Here is a 15,809-nt window from a genome sequence, read left to right as displayed (position 1 = left end):
AGAGGCCTATCTATGTATTTCTTGGTAGTGTGTTGTGTGTGTGTGTAGGTCAAAGTAAATTGATTTTTTTTTCAGTGGTGTATTGAATTACATATTGAAATTTGTATTTGAAATATTTTTTTACTATCAATTTGTTTATTTCTATGATTAAAAAGTTATTTATTTTTAAACTTGATTGTTTTGTGTAGTTTACTAAGATTTTGAGTAAGATCATTTTGGAAATGTGTTTGTTTTTGTAATATTTTGAATTTTTTTTTTATTATTAATGAAGTGTTTTCTTTGTGTATGTATATATATATATATTTATTTATATATACCTTTTCAGTATTTGTCTATCTTTTTCTTTTCTTTGCGGTATTTTTAATTATTTTTAGTTCTAAAAGCATAAATTCTGTATTCACTTTATCATAAATTTTATTTTCGCTTAAGTAATAAAGCAATTGTATATATTTCCTTTTTTTGTAATTGTGATATAACAATCTTACTATTATCTTAGTGGTTTAAATAATTAATTTTAATGAATTATACAGAAACGTTCCCAAAGCAGTGGAAAGAATTTCAGGACATTTTTCTACCGGTAAAAAATAAAAAAAGGATTGTATAAATGTGGATTCAGAAACTCTTCATTTTCATATTATAGCTTGTGAACATTTCTGTCCTGATTTTGCTTAAAGAGTAAACTGAAACCTTATTGAAGTTCTGAGAACTTAAATTAAGGATAAATTTCACGGCTTCAAACAGTACCCGCAACTTTGTTTCTAGTAAATTTTATAAAAGCTCTTGTAAAACACAGTTTTTTAGTTTTAATATTTAATTACCATTAACCTAAAATTTTGTTAAAATAATTTAAGAGAGTTTTAATTCTGAGAAAATCAGTTAATGTTAAATTAACGTGAAGAGTTTAAGAAGTTTGACTTTTATTAAAAAAACAAGACAGATTGTAATGTAATAGAAAATTACTGTACTACTCATTTCAATAATTGAAAATATGTTGAAACAAAAAATAATTATTAAAAATATATAAATAAATAAAATGTTTTGTAACTTACTATTACAATAATTGTTCAAAATATTCTCTTTCACTATTTACACAATATTCTACTCTGTTTAAAATTCCTGTGTGGATCTTCTTAATATATCAGGATTGCTTTTTATAATTTGAACTGTGTTGAAAATTATTCTTTTATGATTAAATTTTGTTATACATACTAATGATTTCATACGACCCCCGCAAATAAGTAATCTATTAGTGTTAGGACAGTGACTTAGGAGACCGATTAATTGGTTCACCTTGCCCGATCGGTTGTTGGTAAATCTTATATTCAAATAACTCCCAACTTCTTGACAAAAATGATGGGAAGCCTTTTCATGTTGATCATTTTATGTTAAAATGCTTTTGAGTTATCATTGCTCAGAATAAACTTATAACAAAAGAAAAAACTAAGTACTAAATTAAAACTAAGTATTAAAAATTTAAACTTACTATAAATAACACAGATAGAATATCGCAAAAAAAACTTACGATTAATATTTCAGTTGGAATTTAACAATAAGCTAAATTTATTAATATAAATATATAATATAAATTTATAATCAGACAGGAAGACCTAATGTCAAAACTATTTTAATTAAGGTGTCAGTATGCTTGTTTTTTTTGTAGTTTCTACCACATATTTCACCCAGGCATTATCAGTCTCATTTTCAAAGCAAAAAACTAGTTTTTTACCATTATTAAGACTAACATTTATCTTTCTTTAAAGCTTATTGATTGCAAATATTTATAAAAGTGACATTAATCAAATGAAAATTACACAATGTTTGTTAATAAGTCTGTTCTATTATTACCTTAAAAGATAGTTGAAAATTTACAGTAGTTATATATTTAAGAAGTATTGGTGCTTGATTTACCCATTTGTAAGTACCAATCAAGTAAAATTCATAAGTTCAGTTTTTTTTTTTTTTAAATGAGTAGATTAAATACTTGGTAAAATAATTATTAAAATTTTAAACTTTGCATGTAACTCAATGAGAATCAATATTCTCAAATAGATATATTTATTTATATTTTGCAGATTGTATAGTATTGAAAATGGTGAGCTAATTTATTCAACACAAATTCCTGATAATTGCTGTGCGATACCATTCAAAGCTTTGACAGTTTCTCTGGATTTGTTTTTCTTGAAAGATTGTTTGCAGTTACCTCTTTTTTCTGCACCAAAACATATTTTCATTGATAAGGTAGGTAAAGTAGAAAAATCTCCATAGTTATATGTTTACTTTATTCTTAATTAACTAGCAATCTAGGACTTACCTGAGTGATCTGGCCGACTTGCAGTATCAATTCACTAGATGTGATTTTTGCTAAAAATAATTTCTGATGCCCATCGATTCAGAAGCTTCCTGTCTATATTTGCTAATTAGTATATTTGAAAAAATTGTAGTTGTTTTGTAAAGTGGTGAGGGTTTTACTGATATAAAGTTTGTTATACCACTTTTCATATGTTATATCATTATAACTTAATTTTATTCTCTTCATTTTTACTTTTCCAGCCTTTGTAGTATTATAGAGGGAAAGAATCGGTATGTATGAATTATCACACTGGATTTTGTATTTCATGTTTATAGGTTCTCCGAGTCCAAAAGTATAAAATATTGATTACAAAATTCTGTATGTGTAGATAGATGTGTGGGGGTATCAGGAATGGTTTAACTCATGGTCTTAAAATTCTTTGTGTTAGCTTATGCATTAGTGAGACGGGTATGCAAACGTTTTGAAAAAAAATGAATACTTTGGATAAAAGTTGTAATTAGAAAGATAGATGCTTGAAACAGTACTTGACAGTATTTAAATTCATCAGCTATTAGGAGAAATATAGACAATGAGACTGTGAAAAAAGTATCAACTTTAAAAGTGTTATAAAAGAAAAATGATTTAGTGTGCAAGGGGGAAAAAGGGAGTTTAAGACCTTAAGAAATAAGAGGATTTTATTGAGTGAAGCCAAAAATAGAAAACTGTTGCTTGAGAGAGAAGATATTGCTATGAAAAGAATTTTGTACTTCAAAATATAAAAAAAGTGTTGAGAGGAAGAAAAATCTTAATTTATATAATATAAACTTACATCTTGACTTTACATTCTATCAAACAGTTTTGGGAGGGCAGAAACAATGATGGAGTCCTCTACAAATTTGTTGAATTGAAAGAATTATCATAATTCATGCAGGTGAAAAAAAAAACTTTGTAGCTCAAAAACAGATAGCTACCATGAAAATATGAATTGACCCAACTTTCAAAAAGGGGTAACAAAAACTTATTAAAACTTAAAATCAAATCTTATGGTTAGTTCTGAAAACATGCCATCCAATTGCATCAAAGTGGAAAAAATTTCAACTACAGCATACCATTATTTAGATATACAAGAATAGCTAAAACATAAAAATATTTCCTTCAAAAATCAATGTTTTAGGAGAGAGTTACTTTGGTTGATGTAACCATTTAATTGGTGTTTGCTCATTCTCTTGTTGGCATTTTGCAAGAACATGGTCATTCTGTTGTTAGATTACCTCCTTATCATCTAGTCTTAACCAGTTGAGCTCATTTGGCAAATTAAATACTGGCAGGCTGATTTGAGACCTAATGTATCAGGTGCAAGTGTCATTGAAGAAGAAAATGACTTCTGGAGTAAAGGATATGTTATATTATTGCAATTGACCAACTGATTATTCACCTGATTGCTGATATTAATGATGAAACAGTGAGTTATATTGAAGGTGAGGTTCCATTGGTCAAACTCTCAGGGATTGAAGAAATGGGGTTATAAGATTGTTCAGAGTACATGAACCTATATAATATGCAGTTACATCTGTAAAAAGTGCAATAACTCTAATATTTATTTTTTTTTATTAGTTAAATTTAAATTTTAATAAAATATCTAAATAAATTTTATACAAATATTTTATTAAATTTTAATCATCTTTTAAGAAATTTAATTTTCTTATTAATTAAATTAGCCATTTTTTATTCATTAATTTAACCATAACATCATCAACACATTAATTAAATTTTATGATGTAAGCATCCTTTAAAATACTTGTGCTGGAGTTTTATTTTGCATTACATAACTTTACAGATTTTATGGTGTACAAACTAATTTAAACAAAAGGAGTTATAAGCGTGATGGGTAACCACTCGCACTTATGAGGTATGCAGAATCATCAAGTTATTGTCTGGAACCAGTATCTAAATGCCATAAAGGTTTGTCAGTTAATATTCTGGGAATGTTGGAGGAGTTAATAAGAATCGATCTGCAGAACAACATAAAACCTTTGTTTGCAAGATATAAACTGTACCTGCCAGTTCTATCATATTAGGCACGTTGAACATCATATGTAGGACTCTGATGATACATTGCCGATATTTTGACAATATTTCTGTTAAATTTTCCACACATGCTCCTTCGTTCAGAATTTTAATTAACTTACAGATAAAATTAAACTGTGTGAATCACAGTGGGAAAATTTTAACTCCACTGAAAGTTATATTTACTTTAACTAAAAATAATTATTTATTGAAAAGCTTTTCGTTAACATTTCTACCAAGGACTTTATGTAAGTTGATGGAAAAAATGGTGTATTGCAAATAATTTATCTTGAAAAAATTCTTTCACAATATTATGCTTTTCTTATTTATAATTCTTAACATATTATGCTTTTTGTTGCTATCTTTTTAGAGAAGGTATTTGACATATGTGACAAAGTATTCAGACAAAAATATCCTGAGTTTTATTCAAGGACTCATCAGAAACAAAACTTTCCATATATTACTTGGCGACAACAGTTTCCAGGTCATTTACCTTAGAAAATGTTATAGTCGTTTGCTATGGCCAAAACAAAATTGTAAAATTTGTGAACAGATCCTCATATGTTTATTGTATGTCAATGATTTTACAATTTATGTGTTATCTTGTCACAGTACCAACCACAGTTATTTCAAAATTCAACAGATCCATTGAAAAGTTGGGTGGAAAAATACTCTGTTAAAATCTTCAGTTAGTTTAACAACATTTGTATGTTTTTCTCACTATGAAAGAATAATACCACCGATACATTTCTGAATTAACAAGAAATCATTGTATTGTACCAAGTTGAAGTTTTGGGTCTGTATTTTGGTGGAAAGCTGACAAGAATTAAATGTTTAAGAGAAATTTCAAACTTTGATGTTTTAAAATTTTAGATACATGTTAATAATACCAGCTCAGATGCACATTGAATATGTATGCTTAAATTGTACCAAGCTTTGGTAAGATCTTTGCTAGGCCGTGGCTTTTTTGTTACTTTTTTCCAACAGCTCTATGAATGATGACTAATATCCATGACTTTTTCTGACTTGCTACAACTGTATCTTAATCTGATCCTATTTTAAATATTTAGCAGAGTGGTGAGTCTTTATTTGGTAATGGCAGAACTAACAAGTAGTCGCATGAGGAGGTGTTAAAAAACAACTTCACTATCTCTTCTATCTGGGTATAATAGGGCCTCCCAAATTAAACAGATAAAAGACTGTTAGCTAAACTAAAAAAATATTGCATTTGTGTACGTTCATACAGTGTCCTTCCCCTGTAAAAACTTCTACTGTTATATCCTCAACAACAATCCATTTTTTTAAAAGGAAATGCATATTAATGAATAAATCAAGAATTTGTAAATCTTTGTCTAGTGAATAACAATATTTTTCTTACAGAAATGGATCTAGACAATTGGTTCTTTTGTTCTTTGTCATGGAGTTTCCATGTTAGGACTGCCCCATCATTACAACATATCTATAGCTGAACATATTACCATACTGACAGCCTTACATCATATCATAGATAAATACTGGCATATTCTTAACTGTCGTGTTTCTGTAAGTGCAGTTAAGCCCAGCAAGATATATATTCCATACATCCTACAGTTTCAGAATACATGAATCTGTTTCTGGCCTCATTAGACACAATAGATCAGTTTCTGCTGTATTCTTAGCTGCATTCTTATGTTAACAATACAGTACTATACAGAAGAACTATGTAATGTGTTAAATAACCAATATGTTAAAAGATTATGATATAAAGCAATAAATGTTGCCTTGTTTCCTGATCTTCTATGAATGAATCAGAATGAAGTGGCTTCTGACTTTCTATTGGATTGATGTAGCTCTTGTATAACACTGGCTTAGCTGAACTGCAAAATTATTTACAATCTACTATATTTTCCCATTAGTATTTAATTTTCTGTATATTATTTCATTCTTCGCCGTTTTCTTTCTGAACCTTCTTTGTCTTAGCATTTGTCTTCAAACCATTTCTCCAAAAACAATTTGTAACAAGTAGAACTGGTAATATTATAAATAGAACTTTCTACATTAGTAAGAATGCAGTTAAAATATTTTATCATTTGACTGAATGGGAGATTTCACAATTAAAATTAACATAATAATATCTGAATATAACTGCTTACCAGGTGTGTAAATATGAAACTGGAATTTTTGTATAAAAAATGCACATTTCTTAAGTGAAAATGATAAAAAATATTTTATTCGAAATATTGTCCATCGCTAGCTATACATTTTTCTCATCTTTCAGACAATTTATTAGTGCCACGCTAAAAATACTGTGGCTCTTTTAAGACAAACCAGTCATTGAGCCATTTTCATAAGAAGTGAAGTGCTGCTCAGCAAGTGCGTGTCCCATCGATGCAAATAACTAGTAGTCAGATGGAGCCAAGTCTGGTGAGTAAGCCGCTTGCAAAAGTATTTTCCAACTGAACGCCTCAATCGTTTCCGTGATCAGTTTTGCTGTGTATTACGGTGCATTATCATGAAGCAAAATCACTTTGTTTTGCCTTTTATGATATTCTGGTCGTTTTTCACGCAATACTTGATCTAAATCTAAATTGTTTATGTGTCAGTAGCGTTCAGTATTAACGGTTTTGTCAGGTTTTAGCATCTCATAATAGATCACACCCTTCTGATCCCACCAAACACAGAGCTTTATTTTCTTTCCATAGCAATTTGGTCTTGAAATTAATGTTGATGGTTCGCCTGGAGTTACCATTATCTTTTACGCTTAGGATTCTTGAAATATATCCACTTTTCATCACCTGTCACAATTTGATGGAGAAATGGCTTTCTTTGTACCTGGCGAGCAGCATTTTCCAAGTGTTTTTTCGGTATTCTTGCTGTCTTTCATTCAGTTCATGTGGAACCCATTTTCTGGATCTTTCCCATAGCTTTTAAACGTATGGAGATAGCTTCTTGTGTTACATTTAATTGATCCATGAGTTGTTACGTTTGAGTGTCATCCTCAACCAACAATGCTTGCAATTCGTTGTCTTCAAACTTTTTCAGTGGTCTTCCACGTTCTTAGTTTCTCACATCAAAATTGCCACTTTTGAATTTTTTAAACCAGTCAAAGCACTGTGATTTACCAAGAGCATGCTCACCGTAAGCTTTGACAAGCATTCAATGCGATTCTGCAGCAGTTTTCTTTAAATGGTAACAGAAAATCAATGCTGTCTGCAAATTGTAGTTTACAGGTACAAAACTCGACATGTTCAACACTAATTAAAACTATGCTGTTGTATGAAAGTTGTAATGTTGTGAGTTGAAAATCTTTGTCAGCTGTTGAAGAAAGAAAATGATGCCAATGATGCGGTTTGACAGTGACTAAATTGACAGCGAGGGCCATTATGAACAAATTCTGGTTTCATATTTACACACCTGTTATACCAAAAACAGATTACTATATAAACTAAAGGATCAAATAAATTCACATAATAGTGAGCAGTATATGTGAAAGTTTTTAGATTAGTTTATTTGGTTGCATATATGTTACTACGAGGCATATTCATAAATTAAGGGCCATCGACTTATATTTAAATATTAGCGGATCTAAACACAATTTCACATGTGCAGGGCCATCTGTTAGCTGTTTACAAAGCCACTGAAATTGTTATTTTCCTTCTGGTGAATGCACTGCCGGTGTTGCAATGTCTGCAACAATCTTTTCTCCCGTCAGTTGTGAAGTGCGCGCTGTGATTAGATTTTTGTGTGCTAAAGGATCTTCAGCTACTGAAATTCATCGGAAGTTGTGCCTATTGTATGGACATACACTAATGAATGTAGGAAAGGTTAGACAATGGTGTTAAAACTTTACAAATGGCCACACAAATGTGCATGACGAAGAGCAGAGTTGCAGGCTCAGTATTCAGATTAACAAAATCATTGAACAAATGAACTGAAAACTGCGATGTGATTAATGATTAACAGTTAATGCTCTGGCTGATGAATTTCTGCGTGTTAAACGCACGATTGTCAAAGTTTACATATAAATTGTGTACAAGGTGGGTACTAAAAAAGCTCACTGACACAGATTGTGTCGGAGGTACGAATCTTCTTGGATTTCGCATCCTGTCGCGTTAAGGAGTACCTTGACATGCAGAGGTGCTTTAAGTGTTGTAGGTTTGGCCACAGGGCCAAGTTCTGTAGTATGCGTTGATCTGTGCGCATTGTGGAGAGGAGGGTCACAAACATGAGGACTGTCCGCAGAAAAAAGAGGCTCCGACTTGCGTTAACTGTAAAAGTTTGCGCAAATGTCATTGGCACTTGGTGAATAGCAAGGAGTATGGTTGTTACTTGACAGCAGTTGAGATGTATTTTAACTCTTGATGCTTAGTTTCGGTCAACTTAATGCCCAGGGAGCCTATGCAGTCCAAATTGAGTTAGGTGAGGTTGTTGAGAAACGGAGCCTCGATATTCTCCTTCTACAGCACCTGTATATGGTTAAGGGTGATCTGCCAGGTTTTTCAGGCTGGAATAAGTTTTACATTGGTGATAGTAAATCCGCCGTGCTGTGCAGGAAGTCCATAGATAGTGTCTTTATATGGCAGGTCTCTGACACGCATCACATCATTGTTAAGCTTGCCGTGAATGGTATGGACCTGGTCCATACCATTACCTGGTCCATACCTGGACCTGGTCGTTGTTAGTTTGTACTTTCAGTTCAGAGATCCCACTGAACAGCATTTGGAAAGATGGGATAGAATTGTTAGGCTGGTAGCGGATTGTCCTATTCTTGTAGGAGTTGATGCGATGCCAGATTGCTTCTTTGACACAGCATCAGTTTTATGTTTTCAATGTAGCTGGCGAGTTGACTACCTTTGCCGGTGCAGTTTGTTTGCAGAGGGCCTTCCATGGTACTAACATTGATATTACCATTGGTAAGGATATCCCTGGTAGGATTCTGAATTGGTTGGTAGTCGATGATTGCGAAAGCAATCACCGACTAATAATTTTTGATTGGGTAGGTGGGCTGTGCAATGTCTTTAGAACGGACATTCCTGTTCAGCATGGTGCTTCCTGCACAGGTGGGTGGATTGACCCAAGTTTTCTAATATTCTTGCGGCCAGGCTGCGAGTTTTTACTTGGTAGTCTGGACGAGGTCCCAGTAGACAACCTGGCAGAGAATTTCTCTTCTGCGGTAGTAGAAGCTGCTGAACACTGTATCACAAGAAGTACGGGTCGAGAGAGAGTAGTTGAATGGTGGACTCAGGAATTGACTGCGATGAAGCGGACTGTAGGCCGACTCAGGAAGGCTGCACAGCGTGTGGATGATCCTGATCGGCGTGCAGTCTTAATAGTGGATTATTGTCAGAAGAGGACCGAGTATTTTCACAGGATTAGGTCTTCTAAAAGTGATTCCTGGCGCTCTTTTGTATAAGAGCAAGGGAATAAGGATCCATGGAGTGTTGTCTATCGAGTTCTTGATCACAAGCAGAAATAAGACATTCTTCTATCAGCTCTCTCGACCCAGGATGGTGTTTTTATAGATAAAGATCATGTCCCCACTCATCTGATGGACGATTTTTCTTCCAGATGATATCGAGGTTGGTGAGACTTCATATCATCGACATGGCTGAAGGGAAGTTGTAGGTTTTCGCTCTGAGATTATGTCTTCAGAAATTACTGAGGCACAATTTTGTCAAGTAATTTGCAGCCTAGCTACGAATAAAGCCCCCAGATATGATGGTATCACGGTGGAGCTCCTTGTTCGCACATTGACTGTCATGTTGGTCCATTGGGTAGGATTTTCAATAGGTTGCATTTGCTGGGCACAAACGTGGTGTGTTGACACTAGATGGCTTCCCAGATCGCCTGATCTCTCAGCTTGCGATTACTTTTTGTGGGGTCACCTTAAAAGCAAAGTGTTCCACAGTAGACCTGCTACAATGGAAGAACTGCAGGCAAAGATCCGAGAAGCAATTGTGGAAATTCCAGTTTAGATGTTACGTCAAACCATGAACAATTTAACAAAGAGACTTCGTGAGTGTTTACGTAGAAGAGGAGGTCACCTGCAAGATGCATCTTTAAAAAATAAACTAAAATGTATGTATCCTAAAATGGCAACATTTGTACAATTACATGAAATAAAATTCATTTGTTGAAAAAAAATATTCATTAACATTATTTAATTTTTAGACTTTCCCGTTTCTTTGAATCACCTGTAGAATGATTTAAACACTAATACAGTGTTGCACACACTGAAATATAGAAATACTGGAATGGGCACTAGCTTTAGAAATCCGTGCCAACAAAGATAGCTGATTTAGAGGTATACCTCTCTTTGTCTACAGTCCGTTCAAAAAGTTTGTGACGATCTCTCTCATCACAAATCACAAGTTATCTTTCATAATTCAAGTTATTGTAGAAAGTTTTTATAAAAACATTTATATGATACAATGATTAACTCAACATTTATTTAATATTCATAAGCATTGAAATTTTTCTATTAATTAAATAGAATTATGAGATTTTATCACTTAATATTAATTACAATTAAGTTTTATGGAATCACTTTCTGAAGGGACGGTACGTTAGGTACAATGCGCATGCGCTGCACTGTGCGGCAATGAAACCTATACCTCTAAATCTATCTGTATCACGTTTTCCGCTCACGTTGGACATAGGCAGTGCCCATTCCAGTATTTCTATATTTCAGTGGTTGCACATTGTTTATCAGCTGTCATTATTTTATTGTCACCTCAGAAATAATAATTTTTCAAATAATTTATTATATTTCTTTCATAAGATATTTATTATTTAAGATTACTTAAATAATAAAGTAATCGTTATTTTTTTATTTTACAATTGTGTAATTTCCTGTTTTTAAAATTTTTTAGCAGTAAATTCTTTTTTTACAAATTTTTCACATCACCAAAAAAGAATTTGGTTTTGTTTACATTAAATAAGTACTTTTCTGACAAAGGTAGTAATGTGTAATAATTCTAAGTAAACTTAAATTTTTCTAACTTTTCTTTGTTTTATCAAACTTATCTTATACCATTTTGTTCGTAATTAAATCTCCATACAAGTTTTCTTTAAAAATTCTATTACCCATTTAACAGTTATTGTATGGCAAACATAAAAAAACAGGGATTTTACCACAGTTTATTGGTTTTCACTCCTAATTTCTCAAAAACTACTGCAGCTATGGTTCTGGGACCTATTTTATTGGGTTTTTCAGGTCAAAAATCGTAAGATATCACTAATTCTACCCCCTAATTAACATCTTAAAAGCTTCAGTATGATCCATTTCACCAGGGTAGCTGAAATCCAAATGAAATCTTTCACTAGCTGTAACTCACAAATGAAGCATTTTAGAACATATGTATATGAAATCATTTTATAAAGTTTTTGAAATGTTTTATGAAGTTTTTCTATCTTTTTCACGATAGGTTATGGAATTCTCAGGAGAACTTCATGATACATCTGTATATGTATGTATTTAGACCTATGTGTTAAATTTATGGTTCAAAAATCTCCAAAACTAAATGATAAATATCCTTGAAATTTAGTTGTGCATGAGAAAATTTAGCGAAGACTGGTTGAGTTGTTCGTCAGTTATACTCAATTTAGCGTTAATTAAGGGTATGTTGATTGTGTAAGTGTATTTTTCATATGCGTTAATGATTGAGTTGTTGTTGAGTTGTTTCATATGATTGAGTTGAAACTTATGCTTGTGTGTAGGGTCTTCTCATTAATCAAAAGTATGTAGTGCATTGAACTATGAAAATCAATGCGTGTCAGATTGTGAAATAGTTAGGGTATCAGAAATGAGAAGACTCTTCTTGCACAGAACTGCACAAGAGTTTTTTTGTAGTAAAAAAATAAAAAAAAAAGTATATCAATATAACTGATACTTCTATCATTCTAGTAAAACTGTAAAAACTGTAGGTGAAATGTGATTTTTATCTTTTGTAAACAAGTTAAAAATGTTCTGCTGTTATATTACGTTAAAGGGGTGTTTCAAGAGTTTGATCGGAAGAGTAAGCGGTCTGTTCACCACCAAAACTAAATGCACAGTATAGCAAAGTATTTTTCACAATTACTTGGTGTAGGGTATGCTGATTTAAAAATGATAAACCAACAAAAAACATATTTATATATTCCAAGCTAGTTAATGGTAATAATTATGACCACATGTACTGCTAAGAGCAATATTGGATATCAGATAATATCTGTAATATACAATATGTTAAAGGGATGAGTAAAACATTATATACAGTTCTATGTTCATCAAATATATAACATACACAAATACGTAATAGAAATTAATATGTTCTAGAGTAATTTATTGTTCATTAGCAATAGTACTGGTCTGCAGGTATTACACCCACATTTTTCAGTTAAACATTGGATCTGCTGGAATGGAACTTAATTTCACATAGGCATTAGCTGTAATCATCAAAAAGTCGCTGCTGCCACTTAACCAAGAGAAACTTGCGTAACTGTTGCTTATTGCAGTGTAAGAATTTGTTGTTGTCACTCTTACCATGTGAGAGTGACAAAGTTTAAAAGGCATTACAAACCCTGAACTACGTTTGAGGCAAAACCAGCTCTTTCTTCTTTCCTAACATTCAACTCTAAAAAATACAGTAAATATAATTTTAGTCACTTGAGCAGGCAGCAAAGCAAGGCTGCTAAGCATTGGGAAGAAATTGTATCATCCAGCAGCACTAGCAATTAAGCAAGAAGGAATCAGCCACAAAAAATAGCTTCCAGGTGTTTAGGATTAAAAACATTAATGAATAACAACTTAAAAATAATAAAAACAAATTTGCTTTTCATCACCTTAGAAATCAATCAAATTCTGAATTATCACTCTGGTGTAGCTAAATCTTAGTGTAGGCATGAAATTGTGAATACTCACTAGAGCTTCTGGGTAGACATTAAATATTTAATGTGCATGAAGCAAGATCACTCTACTAATTAGCAGCTATATGTATTTTAATTACCAAAGCTACCATTTTACACTTTCTATGCTTGTTTCAAGTGTATTTCTTGTCAAATCTAATGGCTCTTATTAGCTGGTGAAATCCTCTTTTGAGCATCACAGCTCTAAAATACTCTGGTGCTGTACCATCATTTTTCCACATTTTTGCAGTGTTCAAGTGATTGGCTTTCTTCACGCCTAACGTGTACAGATTCAAAAAATGTTAAGGTTTCCTTGAAACTTGTATTTTGGCAATTTAAGATTCCACGAGAATAGTTAACTCTCATTTCTATGAGTTGCTCATTTGTAAACTGGACAATCTTACTTACAGTTTGGTCAGGAAAAAATATTTTCCAACAATCAAATATCTGTGTATAATCTTTGGCTGGAGGTTTTACTAGTGGGAGTTTTGTAACAATATTTTGTTTTGGTATTTTTTAAGCAGAAACTGATTTATGCACTTGTCATTAGCAATTTCCATTCTTTCCAATGTACTGTGGTCCAGATTGCATGAGTTTTTTTATACGAACAGCAGACCCTATTAGTGAAGATAAACAAATGTCCCCTATGTCATTATTTTCTTGTTCATTCTCACTGTTTGATTGCTCTGTATCTGAGTTATGACTTAAATGTTCAGACAAAGAATCACTTATCAGTTTCATTTTCAAGCAGTGCAGCATTTTCTGATTCCATAATCCAACACAAAATCTCTTCTTCATCAGTTTTTCTTGCTATAATAAATTTTACGTACTCGCTAATACAAGCAATTATACAAAACACAAATAATCAACACTAAATAAATTATAATAAATAAACAATTGAAAAAAAAAAAACACTTCAAAAAGTATGAACACAACAGTTAACCAATTAGAACAACTTAACAGTAGGAGCGATGTGAATGGTCAACTGTGTACTAACTTCACTGAGATGGTGCGCCTCCGTATGGCCTAACATTGATGTCCGCTGATGAATCATCATGCAAATATGAATGGAATTAGTCAGAAATAGTCATTTAGGCATAGCTGGGGTGTGAGGCTTGTCAGATGCAAAATAAAAAAGTTTTCTTCAGAGTAACTTTTTTCATTAGGCTAAATTTAACGGGTTGACGAATCATGGGTTAATGATGGGAAATTTAATAATTTAATCTTGTCTCCAATATGAAGAAAGAAGTATGCTAAAGAGTTATTGAAATGAATTGGAAAACAAGAAAATTCTCAAAAAAGTTTTATAATCATCAAATTCTCACAATTATAATCAGCAGATACTAGGAAATAATGTATACAAACATTAATAAAGAAATAAATAAAAAGATAATGAAGTAATAATAAGCATTAATTAACAGATAAGCAATACTTATTGAATATTTTAAAACATATTCTACTATTGTGTTCATTTAATATATAAAAATACATTTTTTCTTCCTTTATTTGTAGTTTACTTTTTTAAATAAAACAAATGTAATACATTATAAATTCATAAAATAAGATATTATAATTTTTAATTTTATTTTATAAACACAGTCAGAAGTACTCACTTTTTAGTGTTTTGTAAAGTCTTCATTTATCTTTTTAGTAATAATTAATTTATATATGTAAACAAACTCGAAATCACTATTTCTTCAATATTTACTGATGATGATTGTTTAACAATTGAAGTGGCTGTCTACTTTTAGATTTTAAGTAAAATTTCTTTTCAACATTTTTTGACCTTTTTCTTGTTTCTCAGTCCTTTCCCCAATGATTAATTCTTTTATCCTTACAACCATAAGTAAAATGTAACTGTTTATTAAATTATATAAGTATAAAAAAGTATATTAGTATAAAAAGTTTGTAAGTATGAAAATAGAGTAATTTTACCTAGTGCAAATTTATAAAGATTTGCAAAAATTAACCCAGAACTAAGCCTTATATTTTACAGACTAAAATCTAGTTAAAACTCAAATTAGTATCACTACAATAAAATAAACTGTATGGTAGCTATAATTTTATTTTAATGATGTACGCTAACTGTATTAATACTTTATATATAATTTATAAATATTTTTTTATATCTGGTTGATTACGCATTGGAGTGACACAGATGCATTCACAACAGGTACACTCGCAACATTAACAAGATATCCATCTGTCTAGAAGCCCTGATTCAAGAAAGTTACACGATATATCCACAAATTCTGGAATATAGCATACAAAGCAGTCAATAATTAAAGTTTATTTTCAAACTCCAACTTTATATGATAAGGCAGTCAAAAGTTTAGAAACATTTATGACTCCAATTTTTAAATGTGATTGTGTATTTTTGAGTCATTTTTTTCCAAACATCTTTCACTGATGTCAGTTCCAAAATTATGAGCTAAAAGACAGCTGAAGTAAAATTTTCAGAGTCCCTTTCACTTGGAGATTTTCAACTAAGTACAATGACCATTCAGAATGCTGGTAGACTGGGTATGTGTACATAGATATCAGTGTTTGTTCACATGATGGTTAGTAGAAAGAAAAGTAGACGAAT

The 15,809-nt window shown here is 31.5% G+C and overlaps 1 protein-coding gene across 1 annotated transcript in view; it reads left to right on the top strand.

Annotated features, from left to right (window-relative positions):
* LOC142317413 (uncharacterized) overlaps positions 1-15,809 on the top strand; it is a 68,147-nt gene that overhangs the window by 10,204 nt on the left and 42,134 nt on the right. The window contains exon 2 of the mRNA XM_075353965.1: positions 2,073-2,238. Within this exon, the coding sequence (XP_075210080.1) occupies positions 2,073-2,238 (166 nt within the window). The remainder of the gene's footprint in view (positions 1-2,072; positions 2,239-15,809) is intronic.

Source organism: Lycorma delicatula, chromosome 1 (assembly GCF_047948215.1).
Source record: "Lycorma delicatula isolate Av1 chromosome 1, ASM4794821v1, whole genome shotgun sequence".
Lineage (NCBI taxonomy): Eukaryota > Metazoa > Arthropoda > Insecta > Hemiptera > Fulgoridae > Lycorma > Lycorma delicatula.
The sequence above is the reverse complement of the archived record's forward strand: the minus strand, read 5'-3'. Positions and strand labels throughout refer to the sequence as shown.